At 46.1% G+C, this 20,515-nt stretch overlaps 1 protein-coding gene across 1 annotated transcript; it reads right to left on the reverse strand.

Annotated features, from left to right (window-relative positions):
* Positions 1–11,296: 11,296 nt before the first annotated feature.
* FAM110C (family with sequence similarity 110 member C) lies at positions 11,297–16,487 on the reverse strand. Its single transcript, XM_005438288.4, has 2 exons — positions 15,246–16,487; positions 11,297–11,930 (listed from the first exon to the last, which is right to left on the reverse strand). Exon 1 carries the CDS (start codon positions 16,384–16,386, stop codon positions 15,286–15,288), a length of 1,101 nt encoding a protein of 366 aa, XP_005438345.3. The 5' UTR covers positions 16,387–16,487; the 3' UTR covers positions 11,297–11,930; positions 15,246–15,285.
* Between the last annotated feature and the right edge of the window lie 4,028 nt (positions 16,488–20,515).

Raw genomic sequence — 20,515 nt, forward strand, 5'->3', positions numbered from 1 at the left:
TCAACTTTTCCATGATTCACCCCCCCCAAAAAAAACCCAACCCAAAAAACAACTGAAAATGAGCCTATTTCTGTGCGTGCCAGATGCTCTAGGCATACTGCTTCTTCTGCTATGTATATGATGTTTTGTTTTGACCTGTGGTTGTTCTTCCTGGCAAGAATACATTGATTTTCACAGATTTATAATTTTGTTGGAAAGCTGAATATTATTTTTTTTTGGGGGGGGGGGGGGGGAGGGATTTTTTCACTACTTTTGTGAAAAACTCAGGTTTCATTGTGAAATATTTTTGTTGGAAATTTTTTGACTAGACTTACCGTTTAGATATTTAGATTTATGTACACTGATGACTCACACGTCCTTCCCCCACTGATTTTCAACACCTTTGCTATTGTTTTCATGAGCTGCTCTTTCCTCTTTCATTCTGAAAAAATACAAAAGCAGTTGTAATCAATCCTTGACTTGCTTTTCTTTGCCTTTCCAGCATGTGCTCTAATTTTTTGGCTTAAGACACAGCTTTTTTTCTGAAATAGGAGCACACCTCTTGATTTTCCAGGTTTGTCTTCTGTGTTGCTCTCCATCAAGGGGATATACCAAATGTCACCACGGCTCAGTTAGCACCACTTTAACCTGCAGGTTGAAAGTTTAAAATAACTTAAGAAAAGAGACTGAATGGAGCAGACAATGGAGAACTTGTTCTAGACAGCCACACTGCACGGAAGTTAATTAATATGCCAAATGTTAAGTTTATCTTTAACTTACTTGCCTTATTTAAAGAAGCAAGCACACATTTTATACTTTCTCTCAATGTTAGGGTACCACTGTGAAGCCACATTTCCCAGCCTGGGGGCACCTGATGTCCTTAGCCAGCCACACTGGGACTTCCTGCCAATGACCATGTTGGCTCTGCATTTCTTCCAGGGAACTTCAGTTTTGACAAATTTGGGGTTCAGCAAACTGAAGCTTCCTCCAGCCACACCTGGGCGGGGATTTTCAGAAACACTGGCTGAAATGTTTTTTCTCAATGAAGGATGGAAAAAAAATGACAGCCCCTCCTTAAAAAGACCAGTAGACTTTATGGCTTCAGACGGACACTGCATTCACAATGTTATGTTATGAACATCAGTTAAGGGTGGGATTGCTCTTGTCTAAGTTTAACTGGCCAAAGGTTAGTAGTCTAGCCTAAACTAGTCATCTAGTCCCCCTCTGTAATCAGTAGTGAAATACAGGCATCTCCAGAGGTGATTCATTCGTTGTACCCACATCTATCTAAAGATGGGATGACTCACCGACTGCAGAGGGACCTGTTCAGGGGTTAAAATTAGGTGAGCTGTATCATGCTGCTGGATACTGTTTGTGTTAGCCTGCCCCCATAGCAAAGCTACCTACAGGCTAGGCTGCATCACCTCTCATTTGGAGCAGGGTAGGAGCACGCACCTGGACAGTCACAGCAGCTCACAGGACAAGTGCTGGCAGGTTCGGCTGCCATAGCTGAGTCATGTGGCTGAACCCTTAGTACCAGCAGCTGTTTGTAAAACTGGCTCTGAGATACCTCTGATAAAGAGAATTATGACTCAGGCAGGTTGTGAGTGCTTTTGAAATGTTACACCATTTCAAACGGCTCAAGCTATTACCAAATATCTTGGCACCCCCTCTTCTTGACTGCAGTGTACATGGCTCTTTCTAGCTGCAATTACTACCAATACTTAATTGATTACTTCATTAAGCACAATGAGAATCTTTGAGCCTGAAAAGCAAAGCATTGTGTATGTCAGCATCTAGTCCCTACGACTTCATTAAAATCATTCTCACATCAGCTTTGTTTTGCCTTTGAAGCTCATCAGACTCGCACAGAACAGCAGACCCATCCCAACTATAAGGAACCTAAATAGTCTACACGATCTTTCACTTTATTTCTGATGATTTTTTCTTGCACCCTCCACACAACTGAAAACTCCATCATCATAGCTACATCTTCTTTCCACAGTCTGGGAGCTTTTCCAGTTCACCTCATTCCTTGTGTGTTTAATTTTTTGAGAATCCTCCTTGAACTGATTTCATTTTCACCTCCTTGTTTAGCTACTTTGCTCTTAGTTCTGATGGATTTGTTGCTATCCAGCACACCTCTTCCTTTGGAATGCATCCATTTACGTGTGAATATTTTGATGTTTCCATTGCACCATCCCATTTTATTTCATTCAGAACCGCCTGTGTTTACTTCCTGCTCTGATGGAATTTGTTGTCTTTGCTTTATGTTTCATCCTTGGTCACAGTGGCAAAGGTGTAATCCTGACTGTGCAGACACCATCGGCTTGTCTCCAGCTCTGTCTTTGAGGTTAGTCACAACAAAGAGGAGCTCCACGGGAGGCTGTGCAGGCTGCAGGAAATTGCTATCACAGGGTTCTTAGTAATGGGAGTATTTATACTGGGCAATGTTTATGTTTTGCAGTCATTTTGCAGACCTTATAATGCTACCTACTATACACCTACCACCAAACACAGCACGTACCCGTGGCCAGACACACCACAAACTGTAAACTCCTTGCAGCACTTCTGCCTCCTCCACCGAACCGTGAACTTGGATGAAGGCCAGGCTTGAAGCAAAATGTAAAGTGGAAAACTGGTGTCCTTCTGTTTCTTGCCCAGATTCAATAACTGAACAGTCCTAAATGTTCAGACATTTTTGATCTTGATCATAACTTTGTTTATAGAACTATGAAAAGGTTTTCTTTGAAAAGAAATATACCTAGATATACCTTGAAAAGATATATACATGGAAGAAAGTTGAGAAAAATCAATAGAGAACAAGTACAGGAATCTGGTAAGTGTTTGTTTTAGTTTAAGAATGAGCTAAATCATTTTAAGCTGGACTCAATCTGGTAATATATATTTGCAATCTATTTAGAAGGGCAAATACAGGATTTTTTGGAATGGCAGAGCATTCACTTAGATGAAAAAAACAGGTCCTCGAACTTACTGGTAGCTATTACTGAGAGGATGAGCTCTAGTGAGCGATTTTAGGGTCCAGGTCAACCACCCTTCTCTCTAGCAGGCCTTCTCTCACAGCAGTTCCCACTCCTTCGTCGCCTCCTGCCACATGGATGGGACAATACCTGAGAGGATGCCCAGTAAGGGGAAGCGCTCAGTCACTGAGGCAGGACTGGAGGTGGTTGGGGTGTTTTATTTTGCACTTCGGCACACTTCAGAGGCTAGATCTGCAGCTGACAGATGGTAACTAGCTCAACGGCAAGGCCATCACATTTGATAGCAGGGTCTCATTCCATGGACACATCTCAGCTAAATGAACGTTTCAGAGTTTCAAATCTTTTCAGCTGGCTTTCTGTTCAGCTAAAAACTGTGGCAAGTTGACTTGAACTGAGCAGAGAGGATTGCTGAAGTACAGTTGTGCACGTGGAGGTTTGCAAAGCTTTTGAATCAATTTTATTTTACAGTTAAAGTAATATAAATAGATTTAAATCCGTACTTGTAATTAAAACAACACAGTTCCCTGTGCCTCCCAACTGCGGGCAGAATCTGAGTTTGACTCTGTAAGGAATCATCCCTTTTGCAATTTCCTGCAGTGTCCCCAGATCTTGCCAGCTCTGCTAAACCATTAGACGTGCTGTAAATGCATTTTTTTTGGTATTTTGAAGAAAGTGTGCTGATAACTTTGGAAGCTTTTTTTCATGTTTGCTTTATTTGAGTGTATGGGTAAGTATTTAGAGTGTGGGATTTACATGTTATGCACATGATGAAAGAAAGACAGAAAATACATCAAATTGTGTAACTCCAGGAATTAAACATTCCCCCAAATTCTTTTTCCTTGTTTCCTTGAATTTTGTAGGACACAATTTTTTATTGCACTATATTCATTCTTTTCCATAAGAAATCTGCCAGATTGTCCTATGTACTGTGGGTTAATCAGCAGTTAGATTTTTACATACTCCAGCATTTGTACAGATGGTTTACATATGAGGACTGTTGCTAATATAGGCCTCTGTCCTCAGGTAGGACAAGATGCTAACATAATACAAAACACACTGATTTATTTTGTAAATACTTGAACACCAGCAGGATTTATTTGTGATAGTTTGAGATCAGGCACGGGTAGCTGTAAATGGAGATTTTAGACAAAGTGGCCATGGAAGAAAGCCATCCTGTTCGATAATGCTTGATAAGACTTTGTATCAGCAGGTAGAGTGGAAGTCCTCTTACCATCCCATCACTTTGTTTTCACAACGGTTTTAGAGCATATAAGATGATCTATGAATGTCATGTGCTCTGGAGGAATGAGATGGTCTTTCTTCCAACAATAGTAGGGTAGTAAAGTTATATGACCGAAATAACTGAAAATTCAAGAAAATTGGACCTGCCAGACTATCAGTCTGTTTTGGAAGGTTACACTGAAGGTCTGCTCTCACAAATTACACAATTTCAGCCTCTTTATAGTAATTGACATCAAGGAATTGAATCCTTTTCTGTAACAGGGAGAAAGAATGGAGACCTGTTCTCACTGCCATCAGAGCAGATGGAGGCAGCTCTGGAGGAGCTCTTAAACCCAGTAGGTGCCTGGAGAGTCACCTCAGCTTCTGTTTTCAGGTGAACGCAATAGACTACATCAACATTTGATATTGGTTGACTTTTGTGTGTGATAAACTGCTTCTTAAATTTACTTTCCTGCAGAAAATACATGTAGAGTGAAGGGTGGTCCTCCAGAAATGAGGGGCGAGCTGCACCTTTCCAACAAGTCCAAGAGATATCTCGCTGTGTTGGGTCCAACACAGAACTGCTTCAGGTGCGTTTCTTTTTTCAGTCCTGTTGCTGCAATGCTTGCCCAATTTAATTTTACTGCCCTGATGCTCTTTTTTATTTGGCCACACTGAAGTTCCTAGAAGGTTTAAGCTATACTTCACCATGAAAAAGTTTGTGATCTGGGTTTGATTTTGCAGTAGTTGTGCTCAGAGCTCTCTGCAGACAAATAAAGTGTCACACCACGGCTCAGAGAATCTTGTAATCTAGAAGACTTAAACCAAGCCAAGGATCATGTCACAAACAAGTATCAAAGAGCAAAACAATGAAAAACTAAATGCTAAATTTTGCAGGAAGAGCTATGTACATTAAAAAGGACTGGAGAGCTGGTCTCTATTCTATTTGCATGTTTAGTTTTTAGTTTCCTTGGGGTAGGGACAGATAGGTGTTAACAGAGGGATGTAAAACCTAACTTCAAACATTATTCTGAAAAAAAAACCTGTACAGGAATGAGGATAGATATAGTAGTGCCTTGTGTAACATGGTGGGCACATGAATGAGTTCATTGGAAATGTAAACACAGAAAGGGACTGTCAGAGAGGGTGTAGGATGAGCAATTCAAATGATTGAATAGCCATGGAAGTGGCTAAGATTTCCTACTCACCATTGAGTAAAATAGTGATGTAAGAAGAGGTTGCGTTGACAAGAAGGAGGAAGAGCAGCATTCCCCTTAGTGTGCTCAGCTGTGCCTGCTTCTTTGTACATGAGTCTAAATCTTGGCTCTGGCTGGTTCAGCACTGTCTTAGGTTCATCATCTCCTGACAAATAATCATGTGGTTTTGTGGGTAACTGTTGATGATTGCTACCCTCTGGTTCTTGCTAGGGCCTATGAAAAAGAACATAAAATTGGTGGTCCTGTGGGGCTGTTGATCATTGAGGTGAACTGTGAAACCCAAACAATCAAAGCCCTTAGATCTTTTTAATCATATTAATTGCTGTGTCAACCCAACTCCCCTACAAATGTGCAAACTAATTCTGCAGGATTCTGGGTTCTTTCAGTAGCTAGACTGATTTCTGGAAATGGATATATGTAGCTGACTTTGATCTGGATATTGTTTTTCTCCGACACTGTTTGCTTTTCTGGTATATTACCAGCTTCATTTGCAAGTGTAAACAATGAAAATCCTCAACACCTTTTGTCATGGCAATCTCCCTGGGCTAAGTTGCTGAGCAAATGAGAAACGAACTTTCTAAACCTATTTTAATTCCAGGGATGGTGCACCTACCTCCTCCTTCTGCAACACTCCATTTAAGTGAATTGATATAGTCCCCTTTAGTTCAGCAGGACAAATCCAGGATAAATACGAGCCAATCAATAAACCTCCCCAAAATTTGGAGGCATCTATCTGCAGGGTAAACCTAGGCCCTGTATTTGCATATTTGTTTGCTGTTGATATAGACTGTTCTTTGTCAAAATCTCTTGGAGCTCCTAAGTACTTTTGCAGTTCTGTGTTCAGAATGCACCAACATCTACAAAACAGGCCTTTTCCAGCTACTATATCTTTGCGGAGTTTCTTTCCAACACCTATTTGTTACCCAGAGATGAATCAAAAGAGCAGCAGTGAATCAGTAAGCTGTGGACTTTAAGAGGTTGCTTACACCAGAGAGTCCAAGAACAGGAGATGCAAATCCTTATTTCTGGAAGAAATCCACTGGACTTCATAAAATGCGGGACAAAGGTGCTATGTGAAAAATTACTTAAGAACAATGTTTTTAAATGCTAAGCTGGGAAGTAGCCCAAGGTTATTAACAGGCTACAATGGCTCCTTCCTCTCTAAGGCAGCAGTAGCAGCAAAGGCTTGCTATGGCAGATTAACCTCCATAGAAAGGGGGATGCACAAATTGCCAGCCCTTTCCAGACTTGCTTTGTGTCTTGCACTGACACCGGTCAACCAGGGCTTGTGTAGGTAAGGCTACATGTCAATGATTATAAAGTTGCTCTTGTGGTTTTTGGAAGAGCCTAATCTGCACAGCAAGTGTCAGTTAGGTCTGCCTCCAGTTGTGTTCAAATGCTGGCCAGTGAAAGACTTGTGTCTGAGCAGGTTAGACCATACCAAAATGTTGGATATACCAACTGGAGTGCATGGGTCTCTGGTAAAAGCTCACTGTATGCAACCATTATTTCTGCTGCTTTCTTCACAAAATCCATGCACGGGGAGTAGCACCATATACTAAATTCTTCCTATGGAATCCAGTTGAACAACAGCTTGTTAAAAAGATTCTGGAGATAATGTTTTTTCCAAGCAGAACTTCAAACTCCCTGCCGCTTTGGACACTGGCTGTGATAAATGTGGTATTGCCTGCAGCACACTGTAGCTTTTGACAGTGAGTAAAACCAAATATAATACTAAAGTCTGGAAAAAAATACTACCCTTCAGAAATAAACTGTCTATCTTTTCAGCCATATTCTGAAATGAAAAATATTAGAATACTGTGGAACAGCCCTAGCCTCACATATTTCAAATTTACTGCTACTGAGAGCTAAGTTGTTATGCCATCTCCTTACAAGATTCCCTGCCTAAGCTCTCAGCCAGGGGTCTGGGTATGGCCCAGGGAAGCACTGCGCTTTCAGATGTTCATAGTCTACTTATCAGCCTCACTCACAGAGAAATTAATTCTCTAATGGGATTCTAATTTTAAAATAATAGTACCCTAATGGGGACAGCAACATAAAAGCATACTTTTTCAAAAAAAACATTAGCTTTCAGAGTGGTAGTTTTATTTGTATGCATTCAATAGAACATAGGTTCTTTCATAGCAAAACATAGCATAAACATAGCAAAAACCATCCATACCAGATCTGACCGGTACTCCATTTCAAAGGTTTCAAAAGTAGACGCAAGAAACAGGAGTCAATGACAGGACAATCTGCTCCCCAGAGAGTTTCTGCTTAATCCCCATCGATGCAATATTTGGCCAGTTTCACAAAACATGAGGGCTTATATACCTTAGAAAAGTAATATACATATTATAGAACAATTTGTATTTCTTACTTATAGATTTCTGTACAGTAATATTTACAATATATTGCAAAGATTACAGTCTCTATCTGATACCTTTACTGCAAATACTTGCTTCCAGGCCATAAATCCCAGACTTTGTACCTTCTGCCTGTTCCACTACAGCCGTGGACGTTGCCCCTTGTCACAGCACTGGAGCAACAGAAACACTTGGGTGCAAGTAGCAGTTAGCACTGCACGCTTGCACCCCATTTGACTATTTTAGTTTACATAGTTGTAGTCAAGCAAAATAATTCAATTTATGACTTGCCTTTGCCCTCAGCCCCAGTTTTGGGTTTCCCAAAAGAGCGGAAACCCAGCTCTGTTGTTAGAACTTCTGTTCATACCGCAAAGGATCGCTTTACCACAGTAAAGCTGAAAAATCCCATTGTTTCCAAAGCATGTCTTTCATAATCAAATAGTAAAAAAAAAAAAAAAATATCTTGAGAGTTTTTTTGGGAAATAGATAGGTGGTGACTAACATCAGCAGGTTTTTCTCACTTTGAGGGACATGACTAAAGACCCAGCAGAAGGAAGGAAAAGCTTTTACATGTAACAGTAACAGGAGCTGAATGAAGCCCAGAGCTCCCAGTCTTTGTAAAAAGCAGCGAATTACCCATTCCCAAGATGTATGGAGGAAGGACTGTCATCTACTGTTGTTCTGGCATACTGGAATAGGTAGGTTATTAGCTTACCCAGAAGGTATTATTAAATAAAGGGAATCTGTGACTTATCAAGGAAAGATCTTAAATAGGTCCACATCATCTCTGAAGTAAATGATACCTGGGAGAGCTTGGGATTTCTATCAGAGTTTGAACAAAGCCAGGGAAATTTTGCCACATAACAGTGTGGAAAGTCACCACAACCCCACTGAACTGTTCATAAAGACAAAAAGGGAGATTAAAAAAATATTCAGAATGGGGCCAGTTCTGATTTCATTAACCTCTGCCATAAAACCTTCATCAATGTTGAGAAAGGCTGATGTTTAGAACTTTCAAGCAAATTAAACCTGTTCCTTCCGAACATTGAAAACTCATGACCAACGCATCTTTCACCTTAACTTTTGAGAGCTGCTTAACTAAAAGAGCAAAAACAAACTGAGTTTGAAAATGAAACAAAAAATTTCCTTCAAACCAAACCAAAATAATTCTCCTGCGGTGAGGCACTGATTTGTAATGCAAAAGATTTTTTCCTGCACTTTGAGCTGTCTACAGTCATATTTTCAAAGAAAAGAAGTCGGTATTTTCAAAGAAAAGTAGTCCTTAGCTCTGACAAATGCATATAAATATTTCTGTGGTACAGCACCTTGCAAAGTGAGCATGAAAAGAACAGATACCTCAGATTATGCTGCTGATTAATAAACCTAGACTGTATCCCTTAAAAACCTTCACCTTAAAAAGCGCATAAATCTTACATTAGCAGCATCTTGGGTTCGAGTTTTCTGAGAATCATCCTTTAATAATAATGTAACAAATACACATGAAAATTTCATTATTTAATGAAAATATACCTATGTACTACCTTCCCTGTAAGTTTGCAGAAGCTCACTCATGCAAGGAGAGGCAAGGAACTACTGGACAGAGCCCAGCGGAGGGCTACGAAGGTGATGTTGGAGCTGGAGCATCTCCCTTATGAGGGAAGGCTGAGCAAGCTGGGCCTGTTTAGCCTGGAGGAGACTGAGAGGGGAGCTTACCAATGTCTACAAATATCTTAAGGGCGAGTGTCAAGAGGATGGGGCCGGGCTCTTTTCAGTGGTGCCCAGTGACAGGACAAGGGGCAATGGGCACAAACTGCAACACAGGGAGTTCCACCTGAATATGAGGAAGAACTTCTTTCCTTTGAGGGTGCCAGAGCCCTGGCACAGGCTGCCCAGAGGGGCTGTGGAGTCTCCTTCTCTGGAGACATTCAAAACCTGCCTGGGCACAATTCTGTGCAACCTGCTGTGGGTGACCCTGCTTTAGCAGGGCGTTGGACTAGATGATCTCCAGAGGTGCCTTCTGACCCTGACCATTCTGTGATTCTGTGAAACTATTTCGTTTTCTGCCAAGTGGAAAGCAGGTTCAACAATTCTTTTATCTGGAATTGTTATCTATCTCAACAACTTCAGACATGTAGAGCTTAGTACATAACACTAGAAAACAAAGACAAATGTCCTACATTCCCAAACCCTTGCTGTAACTGAGAACCATCCAGGGACTGACAGGCACATTTAAAACATACAGAAATGTAACCCAGGTGATCTTGCTGTGAATTTAACTGATGTCAACTACACTGGTGGTGAGTGCTACAAGGGCAACTCTTCCAGTGCACAATGTTGGCTTAGGTTAAAATAGGCAACTGTTCCTCCTACCACCAATGTTTTATTGAATCCTCGACGCTCACCCTTGCCCTTTCTGCTCCTCCAGATGTATTTACTGAGAGTAGCAAACACTTGAGAAACGCAGCTCAAGTGCTCACTTGAGCTTGGCATCCACCCGGCTGGGCTGGCAGCTGTCCTGGGCCAGGAGAGGCAGCGGCAGGAGCTGCTGTGGTGTGGGTAGGAGGAATGTGAACGATAAAAGCTGGTGTTTCTGGATGGTTTGACAGCCAGGTAAGCTGGACACCAGGACACCACATCCATGGTAACACAAAGTAAACTTTTAACCCGTGCAGGACCAGGTCAAGACACTATTACGCCAGCGGGGCACCTTTCACAGATGGGCATTGGTGCAACTGAAAGGGGAACTGGCTTTGGCTTTGGTAGTTTGTGGGGTTTTTTGTTGATTGGTTTTTGTTTGTTTGTTTATTTGTTTTTTTGTGATTTGCAATGTCCGCAAAGAAATGCTTTGGTGCAAGACATTTTCTCATGAGCAATGACAGATTGGGGTAAGTGTCTGAGGCACAGCCATCAAATTCCATGAGTTATTGTAGAGGCCTCATTCACTGCAGTGATGATCCAAAGTACTTTTGATCAGCTTTTAAAATGTATTTAGCTCGGCCAGTCCAAATTAAGCATTTTATTGATGATACTGAGTAAGGTGCTGTCTGATATGGGTGTCTCACCCCATCAGGACATGTACCTGGCACAGATGCACCCTAACATGCCTTCTTGCCTTGCAGCACAGGGATGCCATCCTGCACATCCCAAGCACAGCCCTACTGCAGACCCATGCTAGGGCAGCGTGGCCTTACATACCCCGGGACAGAGATTCCTAATGTGATTCCATAAGCCCACTGCTCACTCACAGTGCATAAAATTAAAAGTGTTAAACCACAAGCTGCCAAACATTTGCAATGTCAGAGCCGGACCCATACTGCAAACAAAGTGGAGGAGCTTATGAACATGTGAACGGTACCATTCTGCAGCAAGGCAGTAACAATGCAAAACCCTCCCTCAGTTCTGACTACCTGTTTCTTGGAACCATGCTCCTGAAAACATTTTGCGCAAGGTTTTAAACGCTATTCCTCCCCACAGGCCGAGCACACGTGTTGCAGAGCAAACTAGATGGATACAAGGTACTCCACTTTGGCTTTAATACCCTCAGAGAAAGAGAGACTTGGCAGGGATTTAGCTTACAACATCTTTGCTAAGTATCTGAGATAAAGCTGCCACAGTTAGTCCTCCCCAGCCAGGCAAATAACATCTAATGATGTCAGGATGAGCCCTAGTCAAACAGCTCTGGTAAGCCAGAGCCTTTGAACGCCCAGGTGGAGCCTGTCTGCCTGCAAGGAAATGCCTGACCCAGAGGTCATTGCCACTTCATTCCTGCTTTCTCCCCCCATCCCTGTCAACAAATTCATTGCTGGAAAGAGATGGGTGCACAACACAGACCTTCTGTCACAGCCCAGAATGGCATCCTGGGGCAGTGAGCTGATGCTGAATATTCTCGGGGATGGCAGGTGCTGCCAGGCTTCACTCTTCCAGCAGCTTTCATTTCCCGCTGCCTTGCTGGGACACAGTTCACAGTCTCCACTTGTCATCACGCTCTTGGGCACCACTGTGCTTCTGACAAGAGTGAGGCTGCCAGGGATGGAAGCGAGGGTAGGAGGCAATAATAAAACACTAAACTTGGCCAAAGTAGTCATGAGCCAGATGAGGGAAGGATTTCTTCCTGTGTCTGGTTTTGTTCAACTTCCAAGTCGATTCTGAAGAAAGAGGAAAAGAAGTGTCATTTATTATTTATCACATCAGACAAGCTTAAGGTGATACTTTAAAGCTTTTATTCAGCTGCTTATGGCTACTGCCAACGTAGTAAATTCCCCTCCCAGGAGATTTCCACTTGAATAATCAACATCCATTTAAGAATGGTGCTGAAACTGAAGGCTGAATAATCTCGATTCAAGCAAAGAAGGAGGATGCAGTGTAAGCCCCCTTAGAGTCAAGCAGGACTGACAGCAAGAGGAGCTGAACTGCAAAGGTGAATCCAGGTAACATCCCACCAAGAAGCAGCAATGCCCATCTTGCTGAGGACCTTGGTTTTCTGAAGCTCGCAACCCATGCTCAGACTCTGCAGTCAATACTGATGAAATGTGTAATTGAACCTGATCCTTCAAATAGCTGTTTTATTTACATGGTGCCCCGCCAGGTCCCAGAGAGCTCATGAAAAATTAAATGGAGAACATAAAATATGAATGGAATGATCACTGGCTCATAAAAGCCCTGCAGTTCTTGAAAGGTGTTTTACACATAATGAGTGCTGGATTTAAGAAAACAGGTTTCTGCCTCTTTTTCCAAGGAAGGTGCAACAATGTTCAAGCCTCTGTGTAAAAGCAGGAACCTTCAAGGATGTGCCTGGGAGCACCAGGGAGAGCACATCGTTCCTTCATGCAGCACAGGAGTCCACTGCCCATTAATAACCAGTAAGCAAACTAATCAGAACCAAATATATGGATAGAGTGAAAACACACAGATACCTAACTTGATGCTGCCTTGTCAGAGAAAGTGTAGGACTAAAAGAAAAGATGATCATTTGATCAGGACTTATCTTGCAATCATGTAGTGGTAACAACTCTCAGCTTAAATTCTGCCCAGTAAAGGTAATATTTAACCTATGGTAGCTCTCGATGACTCTTGTCCTTTATTCTAGGTGCTGCATACAGGTGTTTTAGGCTGACTTTCCCAAACTTTCTGGTTCTGTGGCCTAAATAGTAAGTATGTTCTCAGTTCTCAGAAACTACCCTGGAAGCAATCATAGCCCTACTGTTGAGGTCTGTCAGCTGAAGAGTCAGCCCTAGTATGATTAAAATTAGATTTATAATATGGACCCTACGGATTGGTGTTTCCTAGGCTGCCAAAAATTTTGGTGCCAAAGGAAATATCTGCCAGTGTGAAGTACCCCCTTGCTCTAGGTATTAAAATTATTGCAGAACGACCAGACTTGAACAAACTTGCTGTTTACTTCACGAGGTCTTTTCACCACCCTGTTAGGCTATTTGCTATGAACTGTCATTTTGTCTCAGAGGTTAAAAAATAAGCCATTGACCAAGTCCATGTGAGGTTACACCGGCTCAGCCCCTGGAAAAGGGTTCTCCCCCTCCTTCCCTTGCCTTTGCCATGGTGAAGCACCTCTGCAAATTGCTCCCTGGGGTAGTCACCAGCATCTCCTGTCTCAGCTGCAGCACTGAACACACTTAGCACCATGCAAATGGATGAAATGGATGGGGTATGGGTCAGCTACCCCCTTAAGAACAGGCTCTGTGGTGACAACCATGGTTCTGGCCCTGGACCCTACTCCCAGCAAGGGCATTCAGGAGCAAACAGGCTTTTATTTCATTTCCCTTCATGGAAATAGGGGTGTTTTTGTTACATGGCTCCCACTTGCAGTGAAATCTGCCTGTCATCCTCTGTGCTTAGCAAGGCCAGCAGCTACAATGAACTTCACAAACTGCCACCTGCATCATTTTGTTTTGTGTATCTGCCTGGCTTTTTATCACAGAAAGATGAGCAAGGAGAAATTATTAGCTCAAGGGAGCCCTTTCTTCTCTCTAAGGTAATTTGGGGAAGGTTTTGTCACATAACAACACTTCTTTAAGCTGTCAGCCAGATACCTGACAACCGTTCTTATCTACAAGGGCTTGAAATGTTTGTGTGAAAATGTCTCTCTCTTTCCCTTCCTCCTCCCTCAACCTGCAGGAAGAAAAGAGGCTTTTGAGAAAAATTTAAATTTTAAAAGTGATCCAAATTTCACATAAGTAAAAGTGATTTCAAGTAAGTAAACTGATTTTTGCATTACATAGATGAAGGGAACTGGGAGTGACAGCCCCATATCCACATAGGAAAGAGGCTCAAGCACTACATTTCTCTTCCACGTTCGTAAGGCCCACACGCTCTGCCAACAGCTGTATCTACACTGAAAGATGTTCTTCTCACGCACCAATTACAAACTGTCAGAAAATATACATGTAATCCTTCCTATCCAGACCTACTCATGCAATTTTAAAATACCACACTGTAAGCTGCGGTACTTATCCTAAGGGCTTCAGGTACTGGAAGGAGAAAAACCTGTTACCTACTAGACCATCAATACCAAAGGCTCCGTGAATATAGTTCTTTTTCAGAGGATCAGATGCCAAGTAAAACCAGGATAAAGGCTTTTACCAGGGCTAAATTTGTTATGCTTCTGTCTGTGAAGTAACTGATTTCCAAGCCTCAATGCCACACATTTGTATTAATTATCTTCAGTTACAACAGTGAAGTGCCCCTCTAACCAAGGCAAACCACACAACCGATTTCCAGCCACCAGTGCCAAACTGCACAGCAAAACCCACTGCAGAGGAGCCAAATTCATGACAAACAGGACAGAAAGCTTAAAGCCTGTGAAATGCTAAGGAGTCACCTGGAACAAATTTTTATGGTCCCAACAGAAAGCTGTGGGGGAAATAAGATTGCTAGCAGGAGCGCTGACTCAGCTTTGCTTTCCCGATACTTGGGGGTACCTGTGTGTAAGGGGAAGGGAGAGAGAGTGAGGGAGAATAAGGAGGGGAAAACTGGAATGGTATAGTATAAACATGGTGTACTCCTACTTTCAGCAGTACCATGTGAGTGCGGTGTACTCCTAGTTAGCAAGAGTATCAGTTCAGCCTGTTATCTATGCAACTGTAATTAAGGATTGAATACTTTTCTAAGGGTTTTTTCCAGCACTTACACAGCAGAAATTAGAGAAAACAAGCTATTTACAGAGCACGAATCTGCAAGGGACAGACATCCCTCACAGACACTGACTTTTTAATTTCGGGGTGGTGGTGTCTGATCTAAATCTGAGAAGCTGCAGCCATTTGTTTGTTTTTTTGTAATGACATGGATTTCTGCTTTCCGAAAAGGCCATCCTGGAACACGTAGTATACAAAACACATTTTCCTTCAGCCCTTCATGAAAAGACTAGAATAAGCTAAGAAAAGCCAACCACTCGCTAAAGAGGAAAGAGAAATACATAAATCGACAGGGCAAGGCTTTGCACACACCTTGAGCTCACGAGGCTGCAATGCACGCTGAAAGAAGCCATCATGCCAGTTCCTGGATCACCTTACTAGTCTCCCTGGCTTTCTTACACGTGTACAGCCATTTGATTATCCGAGCGTTGCGCTCGATCACAGAGGTGCTGCTCGGGACCTGCTCTGTGAGTTCGTCCTCCAGCAGCCCCTCGTCCCCGCTGTGCCTCGTGAAGTCGCTCTCGGAGGTTGCCACACTGATGCTGCGGATCTTGAAGGAGACGTTGTCAGACACCACGGAGAAGTTCTCTCTCCCGAGATCCTCAATGACCTCCTGGTCCAGGCCACAGTACTTGAAAAACGTATCAAACTCGGAGAAGGACTTGGAGTAGCGAGAGCTGATGTCCGACTGGGAGCGGTGGAGACCTCTCCTCTTCACCTCCTTGACCTCCTCAGGAGGCAGACCTAGCGTTGGGGGTCTCTCATGCTCTTTTGTACGCACCGCTGGGGCTCCAGCGCTCACAGGGACAGTTTGCTCCGCTCTGCCGTGGCTGCTCAGCTCGCGGTCACCGCCTTGCGCTGCGAGAGGCTCTCTGCTCTCGGTGGCCACAGTGTCCTCCATGACTCCGGGCATCTCGGGGGAAGCCAGCTGCTTCTCCTTTACGGGCCCTTGGAAGATCCTCCTCACCAAGCTCCCCCGTGAGCTGTCCTGGCTTTGACCTCTCCCAAACTCGCATTTCTGGCGGTAGATCACCAGGGAATCGGGCCGCATCTGCCTCTTGGGGGTGCCGCGCCTGGCTATGGGGGGGCCGCGCTGCAGGGGGGGCCGGCAGGGGCACGCGGGCTCGGCCAGCGCCGGGGGCTCCGCGCCCTCCCCTCCGCCGAAGCCCCCGCGGCGCGTTCTGCTCTCCACCGAGCAGGTCTCGCCGCTGCTCTCCGAGGCCGAGCTCAGCGCGGTGACGGGCTCCTGCCGGGTGCCGATGACCTGCCGGCTTTTCACGTACTTGGCCTTGTCGGCTGCCAGCCTCTCCACGGCGCTCCGCCTGCCCGGGCTGCCCGCCTCCATCTGCCGGCGCAGGTACTCGGGCCCCTTGCTGAGGAGCCGCAGGGTGAGGGCGGAGCGGAGGTCGGAGATGCCGTGCATTCCCGCGGCCCGGGACAGCTCCGTCGGCATCGCACCCCCGGGGACGCGGGCCCCGCTGCGCAAGGCACGAGCCGGGGGCGGGGGGGGCGGCACGCGGGGCGCCGTCGGCGGGGCCGCGCCCGTCCGGGGGCCGAGCTGCCCCGCGCCCACCGCCGCCGCCGTCGGGGAGCGCGCTGTGCCGCCCCGCGCCGCCGCCCCGTGCTCCCGCCCCGGCTGCGCCGGCCCCGCCGGCCTGGGACAGCCAATCGCGCCGCCGCGCAACGGGCCCGTCACGGCAGGCAGCGCGCGGCACGCCGCGCCCCGGGGCACCGGCCGCCGCCTCCCGCGGGGCTGGGGCAGGCCGGGGCAGGGGGGCGCCGCCCCGCGGCGGGGAGCGCAGGGCGCCGGCGCCGGCACCGGGGGGGCTCCGGCCGCCCGCCCCCCAAGCGCCCTCCGCGGGGCCGCCCCCGGGCACGGCGCGCTGATGTAGGGCCCGACGCGGCGGCCGCGGGGCGGCACCCCCGCCTCGCCCCCCGCAGCCGCCGCACGGCAGCGCCCCGCAGCAGTGCGTGCCCGGGCGCCGCAAGCGGCTCCTGCCGCTGCAGGTCCTACGGGCGAGGGAGGGACCCGGGTCCCGGCGCGGCACGGCGCGGGGTGGCCGCGGCACGGCCGCCGCTGCGGGCCCACGGCGGGGGCAGCCGCTGCGCCTCCGGCCGCCGGCGGCAGCGTCCGAGCCCTGCGGGGCTGCGGGAGCAGCGGGGCGGCGGGGGCGGGTCGCGGCCCCAGCGGCGCTGCGCCTGGGGAGTGCCGCACCGGGGCACGGGTCTGAATCTGCTGCAGGTCTGCTCTTCAGGAGCACGGGGCAGGGCTCCCGCCTGGGGCTGGCAGTTCTGAGCGGGCAGGTCAGAGCCATCAGCTGTCACTGGAGCACCTGATGACTCGGGCACCCCTGGGGCAGTTGGAGGGCCCAGGGCTTATCGGGGGCCCTCAAACTTTTTAACCAGGGGGCGGCGTGCGGATGAAGTGGCAGGCAGGCATCTGCAGCTGCTTGGTTCCCCCCCAACCCCGGCGGGGGGGTCTGTAAATACCGGGGGCCGGATTGAGGACCCTGGGGGGCCGTATCCAGCCCGCGGGCCGTAGTTTGAGGACCCCTGTATATGTGATCTGGTGTGGGAAAGCACCTCCTCTGTGGTCACTGGTAACTGACTTGCAGGTAACTTTTCTCCTTGCGTAGAAATCAAAAGCCAGTTAATAGCTGCAAGGTTTCTCACACATAGTCACTTGTTTTTTGGTGGGTTTTTTCTGTTTGTTTGTTTGTTTTGGTTGTTCTGGGGTTTTTTGTCTATTACTTCTGTGGGATTATAATAGCGGGATGCTTTTGTGGTGATCGACACGTACCTGATCGGTATGATCACTAAGTTGTGGCAAACAGCTTTGCAAAGGGAGAGATGGGCTATGGGCCTCCCTGTCCTCGTGGATGAAGTTTCAGGGTGCACCACTTTGCCACCAGGTGCAATGTGCTCATAGCTGTGTGGCTGGAGAGAAAACATAGTAGGCGTTGTTAGTGTCAAGAAAGCGTAGGCCAAATGTTGGGTACGCACCCCACTCCGCATCCCCTTGGAGCCGGCGGCGGGGACCTGAGCACCTCTGGTGCGTGGAGCTGCTTTGCTTGGGGGTGGCAGAGCAGCAGCTTTTGTGCTTATACCCCCCGCCAGGAGCGGGGCTACCCAGACTGAGCCCTGCTGTGATGTCTGCATGCACACACTGTGTCGTCATCAAAGGGCCAAGCCCTGCGAGTGGCACCAACGTTATCCTCATTCAGGCATAAGAGGGTACAAAGCGCTGAAGTGTGACCTGGGCAGCTGGGGTTTCGGTGGAGCTGCAGTCCTCTGGGCACGTGCTCACCTTTTGTGGCGAGATTTCCACTGTTTGTGTGCTAGCAGAACCATGCTGTGGTTCACAGAATCGTAACATGGTTTGGGTTGGAAGGAAGCTTTAAAGGTCATCTAGTCCAAACCTTCTGCAGTGAGCAGGGACACCTTCCACTAGATCAGGTTGCTCAGAGCCCCATCCAGCCTGGCCTTGAATTTTTCCGGGGATGGGGCACCTACCACCTCTCTGGGCAATGTGTGCCAGTGTTTCACCATCCTCATCATAAAGTATTTCTTCCTTATACCTGGTCTTAATCTATGCTTTTTTAGTTTAAAACCACTGGGGTTTAATAACCTTGGGTTATTGCCCAAGGGACCACAGAATATACATGAGTATCAAGATGAGTGGTCTTATTAAGCAACTCCATTTCTTTATCAAAGCTCTTTATTCACTCCTTGCCACATGCAAATGCCACTAGCAAGAGCAGGTATTACTTAATTTTGTGACTGGACAATACCTTTTGGTGTTTAGAGTTGACATACAAAACCAATTGAACAGTATTGATTGATTTGGATGAAACCCCCCTACACATTTTATGTTAAAAAAAAAAGAAGAGTCATTTTGCTTTCACTTAAGGTTTCCTAGGTTTTGAAGGCATGCATGAAAGACAGACCTGGATGCTTTTGATGAAACATTTTTTATTTTCAACCAATTTCCTCCCACTCTCACTGACAAAGGAAAATGTGAGTTTTCATTTTCCACAAAGTGCATGTCACAAGAAATTTCTCATGAAAAATTGCAACAGCCCGTTTCAGCTGACTTTCTTGATATGTGAGATAGTTCTCCCTGCAAATCCTGGGTGATGACAATGACATTTAAAGTGAGTGAAGAGTCTTCCCAGCTTCAGAAAACGTAGTGAGCAACAAAATTTTTCAACTTTGTCCCCCCTTTGATAAGATACATTAATACAGCAGCTGCACAGTTGTGCGAAATTTTAAATATGTTTAGGTCACATATTTAGGAACTTAAATACATTTCAGTTTAAAATAAGTTTATGTTATTTGAAATTATATATCTTGGAATTAGCTCTTATATTTATGGATACACTCTTACAATGTGCAAAGAAGAGAGAACCATTGCATTTCTTCTTACTGAAAAGCAGAGTAGAATCTGGTGTATTATGAGAGCCCCAAGCAAACCAGCTCTGCCCCTGGCCCAGCACAGGCTTGCAGGCAATAAAATGGAAATAAAACGGGGCACAGCAGCACCCATCCCTCAGCCTGTCAGCTGGCATCCGCCTCTCTCTGGCATCAATGGATTAAGCAAAGGTAAGAGAAGGAAATCCTGCACGCCCTAAGCCTTGGCTGGCAGCATGAGTTTTCCCACGAAAGGGGAGTTTTACAAAATGCCTCTGAGTCAGCTGGCATTTAATGTTATCGCTAAATGCAAAGCAGTTGAATTTTATATGGGGCAAGACAAACCACTTCTCACTCTGTTTGTATTAATAAGTGATGTGTCCGGGGCACGTTTCCTGTTGCTGGAGACTGGGAAGCCAGTAAATGAGAGCTGCTGCAACGTGACTGCAGGTAAAAAGTATAATGCGTGCAAAGCTTAGGTCATCGCTGCCTGCTGCTCCCACCCCATTCCCAGTGTCAGTGACACTCCTTTGATTTATAGTGGTCAAAGGGCAAAAATGAAGCAGCAGCAGTGGGAGGTAAAAGGCAAGGAGAAGAGAGAAGGAGAAGAAGGGGGATCTCAAGCCCTATCAGAAACAGGACGCTCCCATTTTGGAGACCCCCAGCAGAGCTGTGTCCCAGGACTGAGGTCCCCCCTGCCCAGCACCTCTCCATGCTGAGCTCAGGTGTTGCCTGAAAGCAGGAGCTGCCCAGGTCAGAGGGTCATTTGCTCTGCTCCTGCTGTGATGTCCTGAGTGACGCCACTGGGTGTCCTGTTTGCTGCGTTCGGGTGACATAAAGCAGCCACAAAGTGGAAATGAACAGTTTCAAACCAGCTGTCTCCCGGTGGGGAAATTTCAGGCCCTTCAACATGAAATCAGTTGGGGTCGTGATTCTTCCCCAGATTCCTACAACAGAAGATATATGCATGCCTGCACGTCTTCAGGCAGAATTTGAAGACTCAGGACTTGAGCACTGAACAGCAAAGGTTTCAGTTGTGGCAGATGCGCATCACTTCTATGTCCTCTTTTAGCCTCCCCCACTACTGCCAGATTGCTTAGCATCCTTTCCCACCCCTGTAGTTCCGGGTTGTTTGCTTCATTAAACAATTTAGTGTCTTAGAAAACATCTTG

This window comes from Falco cherrug, chromosome 6 (genome assembly GCF_023634085.1).
Source record: "Falco cherrug isolate bFalChe1 chromosome 6, bFalChe1.pri, whole genome shotgun sequence".
Lineage (NCBI taxonomy): Eukaryota > Metazoa > Chordata > Aves > Falconiformes > Falconidae > Falco > Falco cherrug.

Bases quoted from the DNA above. Each gene is read 5' to 3' on its own strand.
- FAM110C (XM_005438288.4), bottom strand. From the start codon at position 16,386: ATGCCGACGGAGCTGTCCCGGGCCGCGGGAATGCACGGCATCTCCGAC.